Below are 23,909 nucleotides of genomic sequence, written 5' to 3' on the forward strand. Positions count from 1 at the left end.
ATGAAGCTGCAGAAGCAAACCAAAATAGCTATCCTTTCAGAACCCTAGGAGTCCTGCAGCCAGCCTCTGAGGAAGTTGGGGAGTCAGAGGGATTCTGCAAAAGGAATGACATAAGGCACTGTGGGAAATGTAAATGAAGTATCTTCTCTTCTATCAAAATGCCTTTAGTCCCAGCACTTGGGAGGCAGAGGCAGGCAGATCACTGTGAGTTCAAGGCCAGCCTGGTCTACCAATTGAGTCCAGGACAGTAAAGGCTACACAGAGAAACCCTGTCTTGAAAAAACAAAACAAAACAAAAAGATTAAATGAGACCAAGATCATTCCTTCATTAATAAAAGACATCACCTGACAAAAATCCCTTCCCTGGTCAACATTTTCTCATAATAGTATGTGCCCAACGTTACATCTGCTTTCAAACATTACACTAGCAGTTGGCCTTGAGTTAGCCATCTGTGTAAGTATGAAAGGCCAAGGCCAGGCATGGTGGCACACAGCTTTAATCCCGACACTTGGGAGGTGGAAGCAGGCGGATCTCTTAAGTTCCAGGCCAGCCTGCATAGTGACTTCCAGGTCAGCTAAGGGCTACATCATGAAGTCATGTCTCAGAGAGAGAGGGAGGGAGAGGGGGGCACTAGAGAGAGGGAAACAGGGAAGGAAGGAAGGAGGGAGAGAGGGTGGGGGGGGGAGAGAGATGGTGGAGTGATGCTCACAAATTAAGAGCGCTTATTCTGACAGTGGCCCTGAGTTAGTTCCCAGGACCCACCTGGTGACTCAAAACCATCACAACTCCATTCCAAGCAAACAGATGCCCTTTTCTGACCTATTTGGGGGATCTAGGAACATACATGGTGCACATACATATATGCAGGCAAAGAAACAAACCAATCATTGATCTACATAAAATATATTTAATAAGATTTTTCCCTTTGGAAAGAAAAAAGAAGAAGAAGGAAGAAGAAGAAGAAGAAGAAGAAGAAGAAGAAGAAGAAGAAGAAGAAGAAGAAGAAGAAGAAGAAGAAGAAGAAGAAGAAAGGGCTGGGCAGTGGTGGCACTCGCCTTTAATCCCAGCATTCGCAGAGGCAGGCAGCCTTCTGAGAGTTCAAGGCCAGCCTGGATTATAGAGTAAGTTCCAAGACAGCCAGGGCTACTTGGAGATACCCTGCATTGAGAAAAACAAAACAGCGGCTGGGCATGGTGGCACACACTTTTAATCCCAGCACTTGGGAGGCAGAGGCAGGCGGATCTCTGAGAGTTCGAGGCCAGCCTTGTCTACAAAGCAAGTCCAGTACGGCCATGGCTACACTTAGAAACCCCTTGTCTCGGTGAAAAAAAAAAAAGAAAAAAAAAAAAGAAAAAGAAAAAAGAAAAGAGAAAACAAACAAAACAAACACATGTGTGGCCAAGCTCTAAGCACCTGGAGTGAGGCATTGGCCTTTCCAATCTGAAAGACCAGCCTCACCCCCACTCTGTATAGTTTTGTGCCCTCTGCAGAAATAAAACTTTTTGCTTGCCCACATACTGTAGATTGTATGGGCCGTTTAGGGGGCAGGAAGTGGGGCGGGGGGGGGGGGGGGGGGAGGGGCGGACACAGGCTGTTTTTATGGCATCCTAAAGGTAATTAGGAAGTCCTGGCAAAGTCTGACTTTGGCCGCAGGTGGTTTGAACAACAGTGATCCGTTGGCCCTAAAGGACCTTTAGTAAAGAGTATCCACAGAACACATTCCAGAAGCAGCCCCACCCTAGACCCCTGGGGTTCCCCCTGGACAAGAACCCAGTTCTTCGCATCCAAGTGAACTGCATATTACAGCGCCCTGGCACACATGGAAGAGTCTCAGAGTCCCTGTGAGATGAGAGACTCTATACCCTGCTCCTTCCTGAACCCGGCAGAGTTCGAGAATTCTAGCCAGGGCATTCCAGTCCCGGCTGGATAGAGGTAGACTTTTAGTTACCCTCACGGCTTCAAAAACACACAAAAACAGAACCCGCGAGGTAACCCTCAACAGAGAAGAGGAGGAGTGCAGGGCAGCTGCTGGGCGGGGGCGGGGCGGGGGCGGGGCGGGGCGGGGCAACTCTAGGTAGGCTCCTCCCCCAGCGCAGCCTAGACTCCACAGTTTTCCTAAATCATCCCCAGTGCTGGGCAGACCCCAGCAGAGCAGCAGGATGAGTGCAGACTCCGACCCCGTGGTCATCGTCTCTGCGGTCCGGACTGCCATCGGTGAGTGTCCCCGGAGGCCTTCCGCCCTACCCGGCATGTGCACAGAAACCGGGCCAACTGCCTGCTTGCATGCATGGTGGCCCATCGGTTACCCTGTGGTGGCAGGTGCCAGGCACTGGTGGTCAGAGTTGGGGCTCTGGGCAGCCCTGGGCTTGGTGAAGCATCAGCTTCAAGTCCCCATCGCATGTGGCTCCATCCGCTCCCTCGGTGGTCCAAAGGGCTCTTGGTTCAGCTGCCCTTCCTCTTTACCATTCCGTCATAGGCTCCTTCAATGGTGCCCTGTCCACTGTGCCCGCCCACGACCTGGGGACAACTGTCATCAAAGAAGTCCTGCAGAGGGCCAAGGTGGCTCCAGAAGAGGTGTCCGAGGTCATATTTGGACACGTTTTGGTGGCAGGTAAACTCCTCAGTAGCCCAGGAGAAGTCAGGTCCATTACAGACAGACCCTGTATTTACACACACACACACACACACACACACAGACACACACACACACACACACACACACACACCACATCTCTTTGCTTAGAGTGCTCTCTGCTAGAATTGAATTGGTAGTATTGAATGTGTAGTTCAAAAAAATAATTCCTCAACCAGAAGTTCTACATGCCTGTCATAACTTTATATTATTCCCTGGGCCAGCAACAACAGCGGTGTGCTAGTGTCGTTAAGCAATCATCATACTAGCCAATGAACAGCAGGGGCGCCTGTGACTTCAATAACAGGAAGAGCAGCCAACCAAGGATAGTATGGCGTGTGCTGGATTTCAGTTAAAAAGACTGAGAGCGGGAGGGTGTAGGCGTGTGAGAGGCAGTACATGAGGTGTGCCCAAAGTGTGCAGTAAAATAGCAAAGCGGGCGAAGAAACACAAACCAGGCCTGGCCTAAGAGCAGGATACAGAAAAGGCAAAGGCGTCATTAGATACGCAAGAATGCAATCAGAGGAACAGAATGCTCAGGGAGTGATTTGGGGGCACCGCTGAGCTGAGCTGAGCTGAAAGGTAAGGTTCTCGGGTCTCTCTGGCTGTTAGGTTCCACATGTGTGGCACTGCAGCCTCCATTGTGATGGGGGAGGGGAGATGGTGAGTCTTTTCCTGGGGGTTCCCTCCAACTCTAGCATTCTACTGTGTCCTCTCCTGGTCCTGTGTATCCTGGGTATGTGAAGAACAGGACTTCCCTGGCCTCCTGCTACTTTTAAGTATGTGTTCTATTTATTTCCAACTGAAGAGCCTCCCATCCATTAAATGTTGATATATATATATCAGTACTGAAATGTGTGTGTGTGTGTGTGTGTGTGTGTGTGTGTTTTCAAGAGAGGATTTTTCTGTGTAGCCCTGGATGTCTTGAACTCACTTTGTAAATGAGATTGGCCTCAAACTCACTGAGAGCCGCCTGCCTCTGCTGCCCGAGTACTGGAATTAAAGGCCTGTGCCACCTCGCCGGGCGGAGATGCAGATCTTTAGGCTCAGTCTTGGGTATTGGGAACTTGTTTGTGGAGGAGGAGGCTTCTCTCTGGAACACCAAGGTGTTGCACGAGGTGGCATGTGTCCCAGGCATAGAGTGGCAGGCAGAGAGGGAACCAGGCCTCTGTGCTGCTGTGGGAGCTTAGCTGCCCTGAAGGCAGGCTGCAGTGCAGGCATCTCCTGGCAGTTGGCCCACACTTGAGCCCTGCTGTCTCCCCTTTCTCCTTGGTGGCTCAGAGGCTTCTGTGTTCCTTGTTCCAGGCTGTGGGCAGAATCCTACTCGACAAGCCAGTGTGGGTGCAGGGATCCCCTACTCAGTTCCAGCGTGGAGCTGCCAGATGATCTGTGGCTCGGGCCTAAAGGCCGTGTGCCTTGCAGCCCAGGCCATAGCCACAGGCGACTCCAGCATCGTGGTTGCAGGAGGCATGGAGAACATGAGCAAGGTAAGCACAGAGGTGCTGCCTCACCACTCTCATCGCCTAGGCCGTGTCCTGCTGAGGGACACACACAAAGTGGCTGAGCCTCACCCTGCCTGAGTGCTCACTGCTCTCCAGGTGGGGTGAGAAATCCTACTGAAGAACAGCCTGTCAGCCAGGCAGTTGCAGCAGAGTAGAATCTCTCTAAGCTGTTGTTCCAGAAGCAGACAGTGTTTGCTGAATGCACCCACAAGATTAGTTGGTTGCTCTCCCTGCTTACTCTGTAGCCGAGGCTAGCTCAGGACTTCCTATGTAGCCTAGCCTAGCTTTAAGTGCTTGCCTCTGCTTTGTCTCCTGAGTGCTAAGATTACAAGCATGTGCCGCCATGCCCAGAAAAACCTTTTTAAATTTATGGATATTTTCAAAGTATTTGAACTTTTAAAAGTTGTCTTCCATATAATGTTAAAAGTTTGAGAAAGGTTATTATTATTATTATTATAATCTTGGTTCTGTTTTGTTTTTTGAGACATCTTTTCTCTATGTAGCCTTGGTTGTCCTGGACTCACTTTGTAGACCAAGCTGGCCTCGATTTCACAGAGATCCACCTGCTTCTGCCTCCCGAGTGCTGGGATTAAAGGCGTGTGCCATCCTGCCTGGTGAGAAAGTTTTTGTTTTAATCATGCCCAAAGAGTTAATAAACATGTCCATTACAAATCCACTTTGAGAACACTAGAAAGGTAAAGGATACTTAATTCCACAGGCAACTGACTAACTTCTGAGGGCTGTCATCCTTAAGAGTTGACGCCAAGGTCTAAGGCCACCTGAGTCATCTAGACCTGTAATTCAGCTCTACTTATTATCAAAGAATAAAAGTTAGATAGGACAATAAAGGAGAAATAGCTCCAGATTGGTATTCCTGCTTGGGTCCCCAACTTGTCCACTTAAGGTGCTGTCTAGTTCTTCACTCCCTGTGGTGAGTTGTTTCCCATCATGCACTAGTGCCATTTTTCACTTGTTAAAAAAATACAGGAGGGGTGTGGTGGTGCACACCTTCACTCTCAAAAAAGAAGTAATAATAAATAATAAAGTAACATGTTTTACCATGTTACTGGGGTATGGGTACATGCATTCACTTTCATAGAGAGGTCAGAGAATGACTTTCTGGAATAGAGTCTCTCCTCATCAGATGGAGATTTGAACTCAGGTCCTCAGCCTTGGGGTAAGTGCCCGTATGTGCTGAGCCATCCCAACCATATATATAAATATGCACACACACACACACACACACACACACACACACACACACACACACACACACACATTATAAATAGTATACACACATTTGTTTGTTTGCTTCTTGAAGTAAGATTCTCTGTGTACCCCTGGCTGTTTTGGAACCCCAAGTGAAGGCAGAGTTTCATTCAGGCTGTGGTGTGGAGAGAGCAGGTACTGAAGAGAAGGGCTTCATGGGTAATAAAGAGGGAGGAGGTACTGGCCAGCTCATTCTGTATCTGAGTGGGATCCTGAGAGGACAAGCAAGCCTAAGTCTGCTCTTACTTCCTGTTTCCAGGCCCCTCACTTGGCTCACCTGAGAACAGGAGTCAAGATGGGTGAGGTGCCACTAGCTGACAGCATACTCTGTGACGGTCTCACAGATGCGTTTCACAACTATCATATGGGCATTACAGGTAAGGCTGATGTGGCTGCAGACACTAGCGTCTAAAAGGTTGACAAGAGCTGGCTCAGTGGTTAAGAGCACTGTCTGCTTTTCCAGAGGTCCTGAGTTCAATTCCCAACAACCACATGATGGCTCACATCTATAATGTGATCCAATGCGGTCTTCTGGCCTGCAGATGTATACACAGACCGAGCACTCATAAAACAAACAAAAACAAACAGCCAGCCTAGTCTACAAAGTGAGTCCTGGACAGCCAAGACTACACGGAGAATACCTGTCTTGAACCCCCGACCCCCAAAAAAGGTTGACAAGAGCATGTGTCAGTGAGTGCATTGGAAAAGCTCTGAGTTATGCTGAACTGTGATGCTGTGCTAGTGAGCACAACAGGAGAAACCCCATCACCTGGAGGTGTGTGTGTGTGTGTGTGTGTGTGTGTGTGTGTGTTTCTCTCTGTCCAATGTGTGGGCATGTGGATGCAGGATATTGAAGTCAGGTTTTCCAGCTTGGCAGTAGGTGTCTTTTCCCACTAATCTGTTTCATTGGCCCAAAAAGGGTTTGTTTGTTTCTTTTTTCTTTTCTTTTTTTTTTTTTCCTTTTTTTAGTTTTTCAAGGCAGGGTTTCTCTGTGTAGCCTTGGCTGTCTTGGATTCGCTTTGTAGATCAGGCTGGCCTTGAACTCACAGCCACGAGTGCTGGTCTTAAAGGCATGAGCCACCAAGCCTGGCTGTTTGTTTCTTTTTCTTTCCTTGTTTTCTTTTAGACAGGCTCTCATTTTGTAGTCCTAGCTGACCTTGACTTAGGTTAGCCTAGAACTCACAGAGATCCACTCATATCTGCCTATGAAGTACCAGGATTAAAGGTGTGTATCACCATGTTCAGCAAGGAAAGGTATTTTTCAAAACATAATAATTCCCAGGATTAGCTGGGCGCGGTGGCACAGGCCTTTAATCCCAGCACTCGGGAGACAGAGGCAGGCGGATCGCTGTGAGCCCAGGACAGCCAGGACAGTTATACAGAGAAACCTTGTCTCAAAAAACCAAAAACCAAAGCCAAAACAAAAGAAAAAAATAGAAAATAAAAAATAAAAGCAAATAATTCCCAGGATTTACTGATTAGCTTTAAATGGAAAATTGGTAACTTTACAATACAGAGACCCGCGCTGGTACGGTGATGTTCACTCATAAGAGTGGTGGAGGTGCATATACCCATGTGAGCTAGCCTGGTCTACATAGCAGGTTCCTGGCCAGTCATAGTAAGCCTGTCTCAAAATACTGAAACAACAAAACCAGTGCATAAACACGGCAAGGCCACTTCTGTATGTGGCAAAGCTAGCACCACCTCCTATGCCAGCAGTGGTGTTCATGCCTTGATCTTAGTCAAGTCTGAGGAAACAGGAGCCAATGTGACAGGACAGGCAGCCGAGCTTGTCACATATCACACATAGAGATTTAAAATGAAGTGCCACACACACTAAGACACAGCGTCCTGAGCACAATGAGACCGATTACTTTTTCGGTTTCCTTCTTTCAGAGTTTCTCTGTGTAGGCTGTCCTAGAACTCACTCTGTAGACATGGCTGGCCTGGAACTCAGAGATCCACCCACCTGCCTTTGGCCCCCAAATGCTGGGATAAATGTACATGCTACTGCTCCTGACTTCTTAAAAGATTAGTTACTTTTAAGATTTAATAGTACAGTAGGTAAACTTTGAAGATGAGTTAAGAATTAGTATTGATGTTAAATTTCCTAATTGTTTTCTAAAAAGGTTTTAAAATGTATATTTGTGTGTGCATGGGTATACAGGTATACAAGTGTCACAGTGCATGTATGGAGGTCACAGGTCAATCAGTAGTAGTCAGTTCTTTCCCCCACTGTTGTGGCATCCAGTTCTTCAGGGTTGGGAGCAAGCATTGTTATGTGCAGAAACATATCAAGAGCCCGGGTTTTATTAGTTGTTTAGACAACCCATTATATAGGGAAATAATTTGTTCAAGAGAAGTATGTAGTGAGATTGTAATCCAGAGGTAAAAGGGAATTGTATTTCTATCTTTCCCTCAGGTGGTCAGGAAAAGGGATGTTAGGTAAATGGGGTAAAAGTATCCATGTGAATCTAGATACTGAGTTCTGCAAGTTTACACTTCCATATATAGAAAGATAAGAAGAAAAGAAAGATAATACCTCTCAAGAGATTATATTATAAAGAAAACTGTAGTTTTCAGACCTATCCGAGCAACAGGATCTGCCCCACAGAGCAAGGCTCCCCCTCCTCCCACAATGCCTGCTGCTGTGTAGTTAAATCTGGTTTAAGTGTGAGGCGATTGAGCTACCACAACCCAGCTCATGAATATACTGTTTTTTTACCTTTTCTTCTCCTCAGCTGAAAATGTAGCCAAAAAATGGCAAGTGAGTAGAGAGGCCCAAGACAAGGTTGCAGTTCTGTCCCAGAACAGGGCAGAGCATGCGCAGAAAGCTGGCCACTTTGACAAGGAGATTGTGCCAGTGCTGGTGTCTTCCAGAAAAGGTGAGTATTGGGATCACACAAACAGGAACCTGTTTGTAGGCATGAATGACACTGCAAGGATGATGTGCAGGGCTGTTTGTGAATGTTGGACTTTACAGGAAGTAAAGGCGTGGGCATTATACATCTGAATGTGGGAGGGCAGGTGGTGATGCTGTGTGTTTTGAGCCACAGTCTTGTCTTGCTGTGAAGCCTGGACGGCCTCGTGCTCCCTGTGTGGACCGGGCTGGCCTCCAGGTGGTGGGTGACCGTCCTGCTTCTACCTGCTGAATGCTGGCATTGCAGGTGTGCACCACCACACCTGGCTGTAAAATACTGTCTACAGGGGGTATGGTCACATGGAAACCGTCTTCTTCAGACTGTTCACAGCTGCAGTGTGCATCCTGGCGGTGTCATGAGAAGTAGAGTGTCATCTGTGGTACTCAGAAGACACACCTCTCCTGTGCAGTCTAAATAAAGCCTCTCCAGTTGCTCCCGTGTGTGTGACATGCAGACGACACATCTTGTTAGCTTACACTCCATGATCTAAAGAGGACCCTGCAGACAGCGCCCTTAGCAGTAACTGCCATTTGTGCCCAGCTGGTAGAAGGTGGATTGCTCCACACCTCACCTGCTCAGATGCAACCAGCTAAACGTAGTGACCAAACCTACATCCGTTCAATACGCATAACTGCTGTCCTGGGAGAGGGCAGTGGGTTTGAACACAGGGAGAGTGTCTTCACAGTGAGTTCTTACGGGGTAGATGCAGGGAGCCAGTCATTTCCTACTGGGATGGAAGTGGGTAAATGGAACAGTCCTTTCTCTCAAATGTGAACCCTCTTGTTTCTGAGAAGCCCCAGTCCCAGCGTTCTGCCTTCTCTGTGCTCACCCCAAGCCACCGGATTTATTCTTTGCAGGTCTCATTGAAGTGAAAGTGGATGAGTTTCCTCATCATGGGAGCAACATTGAAGCCATGGGCAAGCTAAAACCTTACTTTCTTACTGATGGCACGGGGACAGTCACGTCCGCTAATGCAACAGGTTTGATTTCTGAAAGGCATTTGGGGAAGTGCCAGCTGTGGTGAGGTCTACCAAGTGAATATGTCTTTACACAGAATGATTCCTAAAGCTGAGTTTAAAGGAATGCTTATCCTTTCTATATTGTTGCTCAGTTTATACTGAAGTGATTTGCTTTCTTGACATCTATACAGGATATCAAGTGAACAGAGTAAAATTAAGAATTCCAGAGTAGGGCTGGGCATAGTGGTGCACCTTTCATCCCAGCACTGAGGAGGCAGAGGCAGGTGGACCTCTTTTAGTTTGAGGCCAGCCTGGTCTACAAAGGACAGCCAGGACAGCCAAGGCTACATAGAGAAACCCTCTCTTGAAAAATCAAACCAAAGCAAACCAACCAACTAACCAAACAAACAAAAAAGCTCCAGAGTAGGGGCAGAAGACTGAGTAGTTAAGAGCACTCTCTGCTCTTCCAGAGGTTCTGAGTTCAATTCCCAGATATCACATGGTGGCTCACAACCATCTACACTGGGATCTGATGCCCTCTTCTGGCACACAGGTGTATATGCTTATTGAGCACTCATAAAGTAAATAAAATCTTAAAAAAACAAAACCCAAAAATACTCCAGAATAGCAAAGCATGGTGGTACACACCTTTTTTTTCTTTAAAAAAAAAAATATGTATACAGTGCTCTGTCTATATATGTGCCTACAAGAAGAGGGCACCAGATCCCATTACAGATGGTTGTGAGCCACTATGTGGTTGCTGGGAATTGAAGTCAGGACCTTTGCAAGAGCAGCCACTGCTCTTAACCTCTGAGCCATCTCTTTAACCCTGCCTTTTGTTTTAAAAAATATTATGTATACAGTGTTCTGTCTGCATGTATGGGCATGCCAGAAGTGGGCACCAGATCTCATTATAGATGGTTGTAAGCCACCATGTGGTCTGGGAATTGAACTCAGGACCTCTGGAATGCAGCTAGTGCTCTTAACCTCTGAGCCATCTCTCCAGCCCCCAGGTGGTGCATACCTTTAATCCCAGCACTTGGGAGGCAGAAGCAGATAGATCTTTGAGTTTGCTGCCATCTTGGTTTTCAAAGTAAGTTCCAGGATAACCAGGGCTGTTAGAGATATCCTGTCAAGATGCCCACCCACCCCAAACAAAACAAAAACCAGAGTATCACACACCTTTACTCCTGCATTCAGGTGGCAAAGGCAGGTGGATTTCTGTGGTTTCAAGGGCATCCTGGTCTCAGAGAAATTTGGCTAGCCAAGGCTGCAGAATGTTAGTCTCAAAATAAACCAAAACCTCCAATGTTCATCCACTTCATACTTTTCCCATCCCAGGAAATCCCAGTACTCATGATCACAGTAAGGCCTAGGATTATTTCTTTGGTTTTCTTTCATCCTTGGCCTCCTCAGCTCCCAAAGCTATTGGGGGGACTCTCATAATGTATGGTCTAGACATGACCATTTCTAAGCACACTGTGTAGTCTGATGAATCACAGCAAACAGCTTTGCCAAGAGTCAGCAGCTTAATGTTTCAGGAGGAAAAGGAGGTGGCCCTGGGTCTGTACCTGCAGTCAAGGAGCACTGTAGAAACCAGGGCCCTTGTTTACAGGAATGAACGATGGGGCCGCTGCCGTGGTTCTGATGAAGAAGACAGAAGCCGAGAGTCGAATGCTGAGACCTTTAGCAAGAATAGTCTCCTGGTCACAAGCTGGTGTGGAGCCTTCCGTTATGGGAGTTGGACCAATTCCAGCCATAAAGCAAGCTGTGAGTGTCTTTAAATGTGTGTGTTGGTGGGCACCTGTGTGACAGGGTTTGGGGAAGCCTAGACTTTCAAACTCAGTGTAGCTGGAGGTTGGCCTTGAACTCCTGCTCCTCTACCCAGTACCTTCCCAAATGTTGTTACAGGTATGCACCACTGGTGACCCCAACCTTAAAACGTTTAGCTTCTGTGTGAATGTAGAGTGTTGCTTTGTACTGAGTTGTTTTGTTTTGGGTTTTGGACACAGGGTTTCTGTCTAGCCCTGGCTGTCCTCAAACTCAGAGATCCACCTGCCTCTCTGCCTCCCAAGTGCTGGGACTAGAGGCTTGTGCCACCATGCCTGGTTCTTTTTGTTTTCTAGACAGGGTTTCTTTGTGTAGCCTTGGCTGTCCTGGAATTCACTCTGTAGACCAGTCTACCCTAGAATTCAGAGATCCACCTGCCTGAGTGCTAGGATTAAAGGTGTGTAACCACCTTACTTTACTGAGCACTTTAAACCCCTCCTGTTCCCCTTTCCAGTCTGGAATGTGAGGGTGTGCTTTTACTGAGTTTGCTACCAGGTTTTATTACCTGCCCACCCCATCCTCTCCAGTACAGGGATGGCAAGCACACATCTCCACCCCTTGCAAAAAGCACGTCACCTGAAATCACTTTGCTACCTCAAGGTTTTTAAAAATAGTAGATCCAGGGCTGGAGAGATGGCTAAGAGCATTGTTTGCTCTTCCAGAGGTCTGGAATTTAACTCCCAGCAACCACATGGTAATTCACAACTGTTTCTGGTATCCTCTTATGGCATGCAGGCAGAACACTGTATATGTAACAGATAAATCCTAAAACAAAAAGAACTATACTACCTACACATAACAGAATTTGTACTTTGTACCTTACAGGTATTTCAGACTACATGCTTTTGGTTTTGAGGCTGGGCCTTGCTCTGCAGCCCAACCTGGCCTCAAACTTGTTTGAGCCTCTTAAATGCTGAGCTAACAAGTATGTCACTGCAGCTGTACACTACAGCACCTAACTAAGGGAGTGCAGTCTGTCACAGTGCTGTTCTGGGAATACCATGACAGCTGAGCTTAGTCTATTCAACCTTGTTTCTTAGGCAGGGACCACCATGGCACACCTAACTTTACAGTAGTCTGAGCGCCATACATGTTACCAATTACTAATAGTTTAATGAGTTCATCTTTCTATAGGTTACAAAGGCAGGCTGGTCCCTAGGGGACGTCGATGCGTTTGAAATCAATGAAGCCTACGCAGCTCTCTCTGTTGCAATAGCCAAAGAACTTGGACTCAACCCCGAGAAGGTAACCACCACCAAGCTGTCCTGTTTGCCAGTGAACTTGCATAATCCTCAAAGCTGTAAAAAACAACAGATGGGTTACTTTCCCAGGATTGGTCACCTTGGCAAGATGAGCAAATACTAGTTAAGTTTCAGTTGACTTTTGTTGCTTGTCACAGCAAGAACTGAGTATGTTAGTTCACACCAGAGTGTGTGGAACACTAGAGAAACCAGGGAGGATAGCAGGTGTCAAGCTTTACAGTGGAAGCAGCTAAGTTTGAAAGGCTGGGGCACTAGAATAACACTGAGAGGAGACAGATAAAAGTAGGCTATTAGCCTATGTCCACAAAGACTGACTTCAAGCTCTTCTATCCTGTAGGTCAACATGGATGGAGGAGCCATTGCCTTGGGCCATCCTCTGGGAGCGTCTGGCTGTAGGATTCTAGTGACCTTGTTACACACCCTGGAGAGAGTGGGTGGGAGCCGTGGTGTTGCAGCGCTGTGCATTGGGGGTGGGATGGGAATAGCAATGTGTGTTCAGAGAGGGTGATTTGTCGGACGGCCACCACCCTTGACTGGTTCTTGCTAAATCAGTGGTGGCGCACGCCTTTAATCCCAGCACTCAGGAGGCAGAGGCAGGTGGTTCTCTGTGAGTTCGAGGCCAGCCTGGTCTACAAAGAGAGTCTAGGACAACCAAGAGAACAGAGAAACCCTGTCTCGAAAAACCAAAACCAAACCAACCAAAGAAACAAACCAAAAATCAGTGAAACACTAAATAGAATGTGAAATCAGAGGACCAAAGTGAGGACAAGACAGGTGGACATCTTGCTGTACTTTAATGTGAGATACCCAAGGCTGAGACACTGCACCTGACACTTATAAATAAAAATCCAATCAGTCATCAAGGGCTCCAGAGTGAACGGCATTTTCGTAACCTCCATGTTTATCGTCTTTGCTTTCTGGGTGTAATTTTATCAGATCATCAATTCGAAGAATGGTGATTGCAGCTTCTGTTGCAAACTTCAGGCTCTTCACTTTGACTATGGTTGGTTCAAACACCCCTGCTTGCTTGTTGTCTCGTGGTTTTCCGTTGATCAAATCAAGACCAATCCTAAAATGGTGGAAATCTGAGTAAATGACCTTCTAAGCTCAGATGTGATGTGGTATTCCAGCTATTCTAGTCCAAAAGACTTGGGAGTTCTTAGCCAGATGTGGTGATGCACCCCTTTAACTACAGCACTTGGGAGTGAAGGAACCAGCCCCCTCCTTAAGGACCCCCATTAAGGCCAAAGTCTGGAAAAAAGTAGGCCTACCCAGTCCTCCCTTAAGGACCCCCATTAAGGCTAAAGCATGTAAATTTCTAGAGGGTCCAGCTTGACCCAAGGACAGACAGCGATATCAGATCACTGCATGTGTGTGGCAAGGACAGGAGAAACCTTGAAGAGTCCAGCTTGACTCAAGGGCAGCCAGTTTATGTTACAGCTTGTGTTTAAAAATTTCCACCACCCCAAAATTGTTCTTACCTGTCCCCAACTAAAAAAGTCCCAGTGCTAGTCTATTAACCAATCAAGTTTCTCTGCTAAGTTCTGCTTTTGTAAAGGGTATAAAAAGCCCATGCTTCTGCTCCTCGGGATCTCCAGCTCGAAAGAGCTTGGCTGACCCCGTTGCATCGGCTCAATAAATTCCTATGTATTTGCATTGACAAGAGACTCTGTCTCTCATTGGGGACTCCAAGAATAGACTAAAGATTTCCCTCTGGAGATCTGAGTCTTGCAGGAGGCAGAGGCAGGCAGACTACTGTGAGTTCGAGGCCAACCTGGTCTACAAAGCAAGTCCAGGACAGCCAAGGCTACACAGAGAAACTCTGTCTCGAAGAACCAAACACCAAAACCAAACAAAAAACCTAACCCCCCCCCCCCAAAAAAAAACTAAACTCCAAAAAACAAGACTGGGAGTTCTAACAAGCACACCTCTGGGACCGAAATAGGCAGTAATGTAGCAGACACATCATCTGCCAAACATTTAGCTGCACCCTGTTATTATGTTCAGCCAAGCTGTGTGTACAGGTTGGTGGCCTAGTGATAGCACAGCTGTTTTGGTTGGTTTAAGTATGCTTTTGTGATATCGGCATAAGGACTAGATTGTCTAATGACTACTCTGAAATTATATTCACTGTAAGCTGAAGGGACTGACTGAAGTGAGTAAGCACACCGTAAGACCATCCGCTTGTACTACCCAGGGAGTCAGAATGGGATCCAGAGTTGACACTTAGGACACAATAGCACTAAATAAAATTCAGAGGCTACTGTCACACAGATACAACAATAATGCCTGTAATGTTTTACTGACAAGTCCCTTCAAATATTTCCCAAAGGTGCAGGGAGGGAAAAGGCTGCTGTGATGAACTTAAAACAGACCCATGAGAATGGACAATGGAATACTAGGAAATCATATACTCACCACTTTAGATTTTTACGTTCTGGGTTAACTTGAGCCTCATTGTGGAAAGCTCTTAACTTGGCAACCAGGTCAGTGGAGTCTTGAGCAGCATTCACTGCCAGTGTATTAGGAATAACAAGAAGAGACCTTGCAAATTCTGCAATAGCAAGTTGTTCCCGAGATCCCTAAGAAGAAAAACATGAGATATCTTCACGAAAGGAAACATACAGCAGCACGTCTCTGACAAGGCACATGGTAAAACCCAACACCACCTCCCGTGCCTTTCGAAACTACCCTTACCATACTGGTTGCATAGTTTTCAAGATATATGGACAGGGCAGCTTCCACAGCACCTCCACCGGGGACCACAGACTTGGACTCCAGAACTCTCTTCACCACACAGAGAGCGTCATGTAGAGAGCGCTCCATCTCATCACACATGAAATCATTTGCTCCTCGTAAGATGATGGATGCAGATGTTCGAGCCTTAGTACTACACAAAAGTGAAGTTAGTAATATTTTTTAATTAGTGAAAACACATTAATCACAACACCCTTGATTAAGTCCTGCTGACAAGACATTTAGATACAAGGCACCAAAAACAATGTCTAGACCATGCAGAAGAGACAAAACTGACTTCATCTCAATTTACAGTGGCCCAATGTTGTTTTATCCCATGCGTATAACTGCTCCTGTCACCGAGAGACTAGAGCAGCAAATAAATGGGAAAGAATTCACGCTACAACAAATCTGCAATGCTTTGTAACTTATAAAAGTAGCTCTTACTTTTTGATTAAGATCAGCTCATCATCACAAATTCTCTCCTGTACCACTTCTTCGGCTTGTCCCAACATTGTAGATTCAAAAGTTTCCTCTCCTTCCAAATTCGCCAGGGTGGACAGAATACTTGCTATAAAAGAGTCATAATGATATAATTTTTTCCTGTGATTTTCTCTTTCTTTTTTTTGGTTTTTCGAGACAGGGTTTCTCTGTGTAGTCTTGGTTGTCCTAAACTCCCTTTGTAGACCAGGCTGGCCACTGGCCTTGAACTCAGTGATCCATCTTCCTCTACCTCCCAAGTACTGGGATTAAAGATGTGCAGAACCACGCCCAGCTTTTTGTGTGTGATTTTACTGTAAGAAAACTTCCTTATAAGTAAGCCTTGCATTAACTCAAGGTTCCAAACAAGCCACTACCATAACCCAAGACAAAAAACAAAAAAACAAAACAAAACAAAACAAAAAACCCCAAAAAAACAAAACAAAACAAAAAATAAAAAAACCCAAAACTCTATTAAGCTGTTACAGCACATAGCATCATACTGTCAATATTTCAACATACTTTTTGACCCAGCACATATATTTCTAAGAAGTAGTTTGTCTCCGGCCGGGAGAAGACATACCTCCAGAAGCTTTAGCAATGCGCTTGAGGTCCCTTTTTAAAACCCTTCTAACAGCCATGGCACCAGCCTCCACAAAATACTTCAGACACATGTCATCAATCCCACCAGTGGTTAGAATAACATTGGCACCAGCTGCCAGGATCTTCTGAATTCTCTCCTTGGTGATATCTGATTCTCTACAGAGGAAATATTTCAATAAGCCAAAATTATTTAGTATTTTAAATAATGCAGTTGTAACTTTTACTAGTTATATATTAAATCATATTAACTATTCTTTCCCACTAAACCCAATTTATGTAAATTTCAAAGACTTGAAAGTAACATTAGCTCTTTTAGCTACAATTTGAATTCCTAATTAGGCGGTTTAAAAAGAGCCTGTGGGGCTAGAGAGATGGCTCAGAGGTTAAGAGCACTGTCTGCAGGCCGGGCGTGGTGGCGCACGCCTTTAATCCCAGCACTCGGGAGGCAGAGGCAGGCGGATCGCTGTGAGTTCGAGGCCAGCCTGGTCTACAAAAGTGAGTCCAGGACAGCCTAGGATACATAGAGAAACCCTGTCTCGAAAAACCAAAAAAAAAAAAAAAAAAAAAAAAAAAAGAGCACTGTCTGCTGTTCCAGAGGTCCTGAGTTCAAATGACAGCAACCACATGGTGGCTTACAACTATTTGTAATGAGGCTGGGTGCAGGCACACATGCAGGTAGAACACTGTATGCATATTAAGTCTTTCAAAAGAGGATGTGCTGGTGTAACTTGATGAGGCTGGCTGGCTCCCCTTTCTGAGGAATAGGGGAGGAGGACAGAAGGTGGAGGAAGGGTGGGACTTAAGAGAAGAAAGGTGGCTACAAAGGTAACGAGAATAAATAAATGAAAACACCTAACATGAGGGTTTTTCTGTGTAACTCTGTAGACCAGGCTGGCCTCAAATTGAGATTCACCTGCCTCTGTCCTTGCCTCCTGGAATTAAAGGTGTCACTGCCTAGCTCAATTGTAGACATTTCTAACAAGCCAAGAGGAAGTCGCATGTACCATGGAAACCATAGGCAAATATGGGATAGACTAGAAGCTACGTCACATCTAAATAATAGACATTAGTCAGTGATAGGCCCATTATACACCAGCAGTCCCCTAACAGTAAGATGACGTGAACAATACTGGACTGATGTCTGCAGGTGCAGTCAGCACTGTACTACTTCTATCACAGCGGCACAGCACAGAGAACACAGCATCTAACACTCGACAATAAAACAGCAGACTGTGTGCCTAACTGTCCTTACTCTTCTATGTGAATTTTCTTGTTTGTAACATTAAGCTACACCATGATGCCCATATTGACTACAATTCCTGGGTTTAAATGACACCCCTTCCCCCCCTTAACAGAATGTTTTTTCTACCTAGCAGAAGTATTGATTTGCAAACATCCTTTTCACAGGTACTTTCCACAATACCTCTGTCTAATCTGGTCCAATTTCTCAGGGTCTGTAATAACCACCTGTACACCAAGCTTCATTTTTGTTTTCTGTAGGCTGAAGTCAAGACAAGCAATTTTTGCATTAACTATTCTTTTGGGCATGCCTACAAATGAACAAAAGGTTAGTTACAACACTGCTAGGCTTCATAAAAGACACTATCCTTAGAACCAAAAAAAGGAGCATAAAAAAATTTCATGTTACATACAAACTAAATTTAGATGATAAATTCTTTTTTCTTTTTTAAAAAAATTTTTAGTTTTAGTTTTTTTGAGACATGGTTTTTCTGTGTAGCTATGGCTGTGCTGGAACTTGCTCATAGACCAGGCTAGCCTCAAACTTACAGAGATTCACCCACCTCTGCCTCCCTGAGTTCTGGGATTAAAGTGTGTGGCATCGTGCCCAGCACAGCATGGTAATTTGTTAAGTAAAACATTAGTAATGGGCTGGGTGGCAATTGGCAGTGGTGCATGCATTTAATCTTAGCATTCGGGAAGCAGAGGCAGGCAGATTTTTTTTAGTTTGAGGCCAGCCTGGTCTACAGAGTTGAGTTCCAGGACAGCCAGGGCCACACAAAAAAACCCTGTCTCGAACTCTGCCCTCCACCCCAAAACCCAAAACAGACAAAAACCTTAGTAAAGTTTTGATGGTTCCAAGTGCACACAATTTATTTCTTGTTTTTCTTTTTTTGTTGTTGTTTTTTTGAGACAGGGTCTGTGTAGCCTTGGCTGTCCTGGACTCACTTTGTAGACCAGGCTGGCCTTGAACTCAGTGATCCACCTGCCTCTGCCTTCCAAGTGTTGTGATTAAAGGTGTGTGGCACCACATCTGGCCAATTTATCTTTTTTTAAATGTGGGGTTTCACTAGGTAGACAAGGCTGGCCTCTAACTTCAGAGACATGCCTGCCTCTCATGTCTTAGTGCTGTAATTAAATCTGCCTGTGTCACCATGCCTGGCCCCTATCACAACATTTTAAGCTTATTAGGATCTATACTATATAAATCACAAATGTGGTGGTGGGGTGGCGTGTGAAACAGTGAGGTACTCTGATTTGTAGTCATGTCAATTTCCAAATAACTGAACATTACTTACCCTGAGACCCAACCACACAATTGAGGGCATAGCCATTAATCAGCATGCTTTCTATCTGACTTCTCCCGTGGGCTTTCAGAATATTAACAGAATTGACCGGATAGCGAGGCTGGCCTCTCACATCTGTGTATTTAACAGCAAGCACAGCATCTACTACCATGTTAGCAAAGAAATCACCATTTCTGAGACAACAGTTAAGGACAGCTATAGATTGGAAAAATAAAAATAAAAAGCCCAAGGATACAGAAAACTATTCAACTAGACTTTCTTCAAGCAAAATAAATCACCACTGGGGAAAGGCTCTATTAGCATTATCAAGTGATTGCTGCACATTCACCACCATCTGCAGTTCCCCTTGGAAATGTGGGAAAGGCAGCAGCAGTTTCAGCTGTTTTCCCTCTACAACCAATTTGCATTAGACTGGCATTTTAAATTTTATTCCATAAAAGTGATACCACATAAAATCTAAAGAACTATTATTACTTTTTCTTTCTTTCTTTCTTTTTTCTTTTTAGTTTTTCGAGACAGGGTTTCTCTGAGTAGTCTTAGCTGTCCTGGACTCACTTTGTAGACCAGGCTGGCCTCAAACTCACAGCGATCCACCTACCTCCGCCCCCTGAGTGCTGGGATTAAAGGCGTGTGCCACCACTGCCCGGCTCTTCTTTGGTTTTTCAAGACAGGGTTTCTCTGTGTAGCCTTGGCTGTCCTGGACTCACTTTGTAGACCATGTTGGCCTCAGACTCACAGAGATCCACCTGCCTCTGCCTCCTCAGTGTTGGGATTAAAAGTATGTGCCACACCACGTCGGGCTGAAGTCTTATTTTTACGAGCAAAAGGGGTTAGGGCAAAACTTCACCAGAACGTTCAAGGATACATTCCAATAATTTTGGAAGACATGGATGTCTTAGCAGCATTGATCAAACAGTCTCTTCCAAGTTCATCTGTGTTAATGATTAGGTTCTCACTGATATAGCGCACTGCTTCCCTGGGGGAAGAAAAACAGAAACATCACTCACAAGTTTTGAGTTTCACATTTAACTGTCAAATGTCACAGGCAATGGTTTGTCCAGCCATTTCATATAGAGGGTGGACACTGAAGAGTCCTCCCCTTCAGATCATGGCACCTTTCATCTATCCCATAAGCATAGCCACTAAAATCTATTAGGAGAAAATGTGGTAGTCAAATGGGAAAAAAAAAAAAGTACACTGGGTTTAGCACTTATGTAGTGCCACTTGAATGCTAAGATACAACATTTCCAACCTAATGATCAGTCAAAACATTAAGACACATCTCATAGTCATTACATAAATGAACATTTTCTTTGAATGCAATCTTCTTACTTGCAAGCAAGTCGATAGCCGCTAATGACGGATGTTGGGTGTATTTTCTGTTTGACCAGCTCATCTGCATTTTTCAGAAGTTCGGCTGCAATGATGACCTGTTGATTAGACACTGCCGTAAGCACACGCGGCACTCAATACACACATGTCTAGAGGGAAACAGGAAGATGACCTAGTGTCATTTCACCCCTCAGTTATTTATTCATTTTTTGAGACAGGGCTTATCTGTATAGCCCCGACTATTCTGAACTTGTTTTGTAGACTAGGCTAGTTTTGAACTCAGAGATTCTCCTGCCCCTGCCTTCCAAGTGGTGGGATTAAAGGCTCATGCCACATGCCCAACTATGACCTAGCATATTGACCGGAACAGCCACGGTAGAAAACTGAGTAGCAGTTTGCTGAAAATATAAAATGAAGACCACTACCAAAGTATTCTGTGAAAATGACCTAAGCTGCAAAAGCTAGAAAATGGTAAAAACCTAGTACAACAGACTATTACATCCATTACATGTAGAGATTGAGCGTAACAAAAGACACTATAACATGTTAGACAAAGGCCATCTTCACTGTTTAGAAAACAGATTTCACTTTCACAGCAGACATTAAGTCTATACATTTCTCCCACAACTTGTTTCTTCTTCACCAAACAGTATTATACTAATATGCAGGCTACCTCAGGAAGTGTTACGTTATTAGCCACATTTTCTAACTAGCTATATTAGCACTATATAGTGGCAAATTAACTCCCAATTTCTATTCCCAAGATTTTCTGTCCATATTTAAAATACAAAAGTATCTATTAAACAACAAAAAATCCTAAACCTGGTAATATTTATTTTACATAACAAACTCTTTGCCGGTTGGTGGTGGCCTACGCCTTTAATCTCAGCACTCCTGAGGTAGAGGCAGGTGGGTCTCTGAGTTTGAGGCCAGCCTGGCCTATAGAGGGAATTCTAGGACAGCCAGGGCTATGCAGAGAAACTGTTTTAAACCCCCCAACTCCCACCCCTGCTGCAAAAAGCAAACCACCTCTTTTCTACATATGAACATCATCGTGGTAAGGGGGTTGAAAACGAGCCTCCAAATTCATGAGACTCCAGTATTTAAAACAAACCTGTATTTAATCACCTTACGTTCTTTTCCTATTTAAATTGTGCAAACTAATGACCACTAGTTCAAATGTTTATGAGACTCCTTAAAACATCCATTTCTGATCTAGAGCATGACTGGGTCATGCATTCATCTCTAACACACCGACTACCCTCTAGCCGTCCCGGCAGCCCCTCACCACTGAGGTAGTTCCATCTCCGACTTCTTTGTCTTGCAGGTCAGCCAGCTCGCACAGAACTTTGGCTGCAGGATGTTCTACCTCCAGCAACTTCAGGATGGTGGCACCATCATTAGTAATAGTCACATCCTGGGAATTGTGAAGGAAGAAGTCAACAGAGAAAGCATGCTACATGATGCTGTACTCAGATAAAGACTTTACAGAAAAAAAATTGAAATTAAAAAAAAATCAAGGCAACTAAAAACAATTAGATATACTTACACCAATATCATCCACCAACATTTTATCCAAGCCAACTGGCCCAAGAGAACTTTTAACAATGTTGGCAATCGAAGCTGCAGCCATAACTGTAGATGAACAGTGAAAAAAAAATTAGAACAATTCCCAAACTAAGAGACACACAACCACTTATGATTTGCTCAAATTTACCAATCTGTAATTACTATTTTATTTTTAAAAAATCACTTATTTAAGGGCTAGTTAAGGTTAACTTTTTATTTGGAGTACTGGTATGTCAAGTGTTCCATAAAGTTTAATTCCTCCAAAAATAAGCAATCACCACTATACACTGGGAGAGGGGGAAAACAAAAAACAAAAACAAAAAAAAAACCAAAACAAACAAACAAAAAAAAAAACCCACCCCAGACTTTCCCCTCAGACTCTGGCAAGTTTTAATAAGAGTATCAGATAGTTCACCCTGATAAAATAGCGACTGTATTTTGAGGAAAGCTGACAACGAAATAGCACAATGAGCAACCACGATTTCAAGAGGTGAATGCTTAAAAAAAAAAAAAAAGTTCAACCACAGCAAACCACGTGCTAATTCGAATTAACGTTTAACGACGATAAAGCTGGCTAAGTATCTCTTACTAGCGTTCAACGTGTATTCCGTTCAACTTTATTGGGGGAGCAGCTGTCAACTGCAGGGTTTGGACACCCGTGAACCCGACCGGCGGAGGGAAGCGACGCAAAAGCACCTAAATTCTGGGGACATTTTTTTCAGGGGCAAATAGAACCGGTGGAAGCTACTCTCTCCTGGTCATGTCAGGAAGGCTCCAAACGGGCCGGAACCAGAACAAAGGGGCCGCGGGGCGTGGCGGGCGTGTACGTCTGGAGTTCGTCTTCTCTCCCACAACGGGCCTCACTCGGGGCACGGACGCCCACACCCATCCCGTGCCCTTCCCCTAAACCTGCGGCGCTCTCGAACCTTCTTCCCTTAGGCGGAAGGGCGCGAAGGCGCCGGATCGGCCCGCTACTGAGGGCGGCACCGGTGCGGCCGAGCCCCTCTCTCCCCTCAGGGAACCGCACAGTGTCCAGCGGGCGGCCCCGGCCTAACGGCTGCAGTCGGGCCTCGGCTTGCGCCGCCGCGGGCGGGCCGGACCCCGGATTCTCTCGCCCTTACCGTTCTGGGAGCGGATCGCCTCCCCAGTGCTGCGGTCCCCGAACACGGACAAAGGGCCCTCCATCTTCAGCGGACCAGGCCGATCTCACTAACAACGCAGACAGCAGGCAGCTCCGCTCCGAGGCCGGACGGCGGCCACCACGACGGGGACCACGGCGTGGAGAGACCGAAGCGACGCCGCGCGGGCTGCTGGGTAAGACGCCCCGCCCGCTTTGCACGCTCCACCAACCGCAGGGCATACTGGGAAAAAAGACGTGGAGGGCGGGGCGATTAAGAAAAAAAAAAAAAAAAGAACCCGAAAACGGCGGAAGTGAGGAGGGGCTACCAGAAGCTGGGTCTACAGTTTTTATTCTTTTAGAGACTGGATAAGAAAGGCGGGAAGGAGCATATTCTCCACCGTTATCTCAACTGGTTCGATTATCAAAGCACTTGAGATTCTTGCAGATGAACCCAAGAGAAGGGAGTCCGAGCAGGACGATGGCAGAGAGTCCAGTACTGAATACGCGTAACTGTGAGGAATCTGAAGAGGAAGAAATCCTTGGACAGAGGACTCGAAAAACGATGGTGACAGCGCGACATGGGCCGTTGCTTATATCCAAAACGAACGAAAGAGAGCGCTCGCCGAAGCCGCAACTAAGATCGGAAGAGATATAGGTCCAATCGAAGAAAAAGAAGGCATAAGTGGTGTGCACGAACATGTCGGGAGTGCAATGGGAGAGTGCAACCTGATTAGAGAAGCGGACGCAAGAGTCAGCGTTGCACTTCGCCGTTGAAGGGCTCAGGATAGGCTGAACGGACGTGCGTCTCGTCTTCTTGAAGCAATCAACAAGACCCTAATTGAGATTAAATACCCCAGACTTATTATGGGTGACGTAAGGCGCAGAGAGACCTTAACTAGGTCTAGTCCCCTCAGCCCGTCCTCAAGTCGATCTTGAAGCTGATTGGTTAAACAGAATGAGCTAATGACTACGAAGCTATAATATAAATGCAGGTTTATTAGAAGAGGCACGAGACGGGGAAGGGGGAGTCCCGCCCCTAGGTAGAAGCCATGCCATGCCAGCCAGGCCCTGCCGCAGGACCCAACAGAGACGTACACCGTTGACAAGACTGGGCCACCTGCAAAAGGACCCCCTGCACAGATCCTAT

At 45.7% G+C, this 23,909-nt stretch overlaps 2 protein-coding genes across 2 annotated transcripts; one reads left to right on the forward strand and one right to left on the reverse strand.

The window, feature by feature from the left end:
* The first annotated feature begins 2,104 nt into the window (after nucleotides 1-2,104).
* On the forward strand, nucleotides 2,105-13,241 carry LOC311594608 (acetyl-CoA acetyltransferase, cytosolic-like). Its single transcript, XM_084776461.1, has 9 exons — nucleotides 2,105-2,215; nucleotides 2,478-2,612; nucleotides 3,939-4,120; nucleotides 5,664-5,781; nucleotides 8,146-8,289; nucleotides 9,183-9,305; nucleotides 10,900-11,054; nucleotides 12,249-12,359; nucleotides 12,714-13,241. Exons 1-9 carry the CDS (start codon nucleotides 2,161-2,163, stop codon nucleotides 12,882-12,884), a joined length of 1,194 nt encoding a protein of 397 aa, XP_084632587.1. The 5' UTR covers nucleotides 2,105-2,160; the 3' UTR covers nucleotides 12,885-13,241.
* TCP1 (t-complex 1) lies at nucleotides 13,152-22,971 on the reverse strand. The gene is made up of 12 exons (XM_084776452.1): nucleotides 22,764-22,971; nucleotides 21,623-21,708; nucleotides 21,362-21,490; nucleotides 20,074-20,171; nucleotides 19,607-19,717; nucleotides 18,733-18,914; nucleotides 17,619-17,745; nucleotides 16,176-16,351; nucleotides 15,560-15,683; nucleotides 15,074-15,266; nucleotides 14,795-14,958; nucleotides 13,152-13,445 (listed from the first exon to the last, which is right to left on the reverse strand). Exons 1-12 carry the CDS (start codon nucleotides 22,825-22,827, stop codon nucleotides 13,229-13,231), a joined length of 1,671 nt encoding a protein of 556 aa, XP_084632578.1. The 5' UTR covers nucleotides 22,828-22,971; the 3' UTR covers nucleotides 13,152-13,228.
* Nucleotides 22,972-23,909: the final 938 nt, after the last annotated feature.

This window comes from Acomys minous (genome assembly GCF_964271855.1).
Source record: "Acomys minous genome assembly, chromosome: 3".
NCBI classification, from domain to species: domain Eukaryota; kingdom Metazoa; phylum Chordata; class Mammalia; order Rodentia; family Muridae; genus Acomys; species Acomys minous.

Coding starts and splice junctions, on each gene's coding strand:
- LOC311594608 (XM_084776461.1), top strand. CDS start 2,161: ATGAGTGCAGACTCCGACCCCGTGGTCATCGTCTCTGCGGTCCGGACT. Junction 5,782..8,145: donor CTATCATATGGGCATTACAG/GTAAGGCTGATG, acceptor TCTTCTCCTCAG/CTGAAAATGTAGCCAAAAAA. Junction 11,055..12,248: donor TTCCAGCCATAAAGCAAGCT/GTGAGTGTCTTT, acceptor ATCTTTCTATAG/GTTACAAAGGCAGGCTGGTC.
- TCP1 (XM_084776452.1), bottom strand. CDS start 22,827: ATGGAGGGCCCTTTGTCCGTGTTCGGGGACCGCAGCACTGGGGAGGCG. Junction 18,915..19,606: donor TCTTCCAAAATTATTGGAAT/GTATCCTTGAAC, acceptor CTGTTGTCTCAG/AAATGGTGATTTCTTTGCTA. Junction 14,959..15,073: donor AAAACTATGCAACCAGTATG/GTAAGGGTAGTT, acceptor TTTTCTTCTTAG/GGATCTCGGGAACAACTTGC.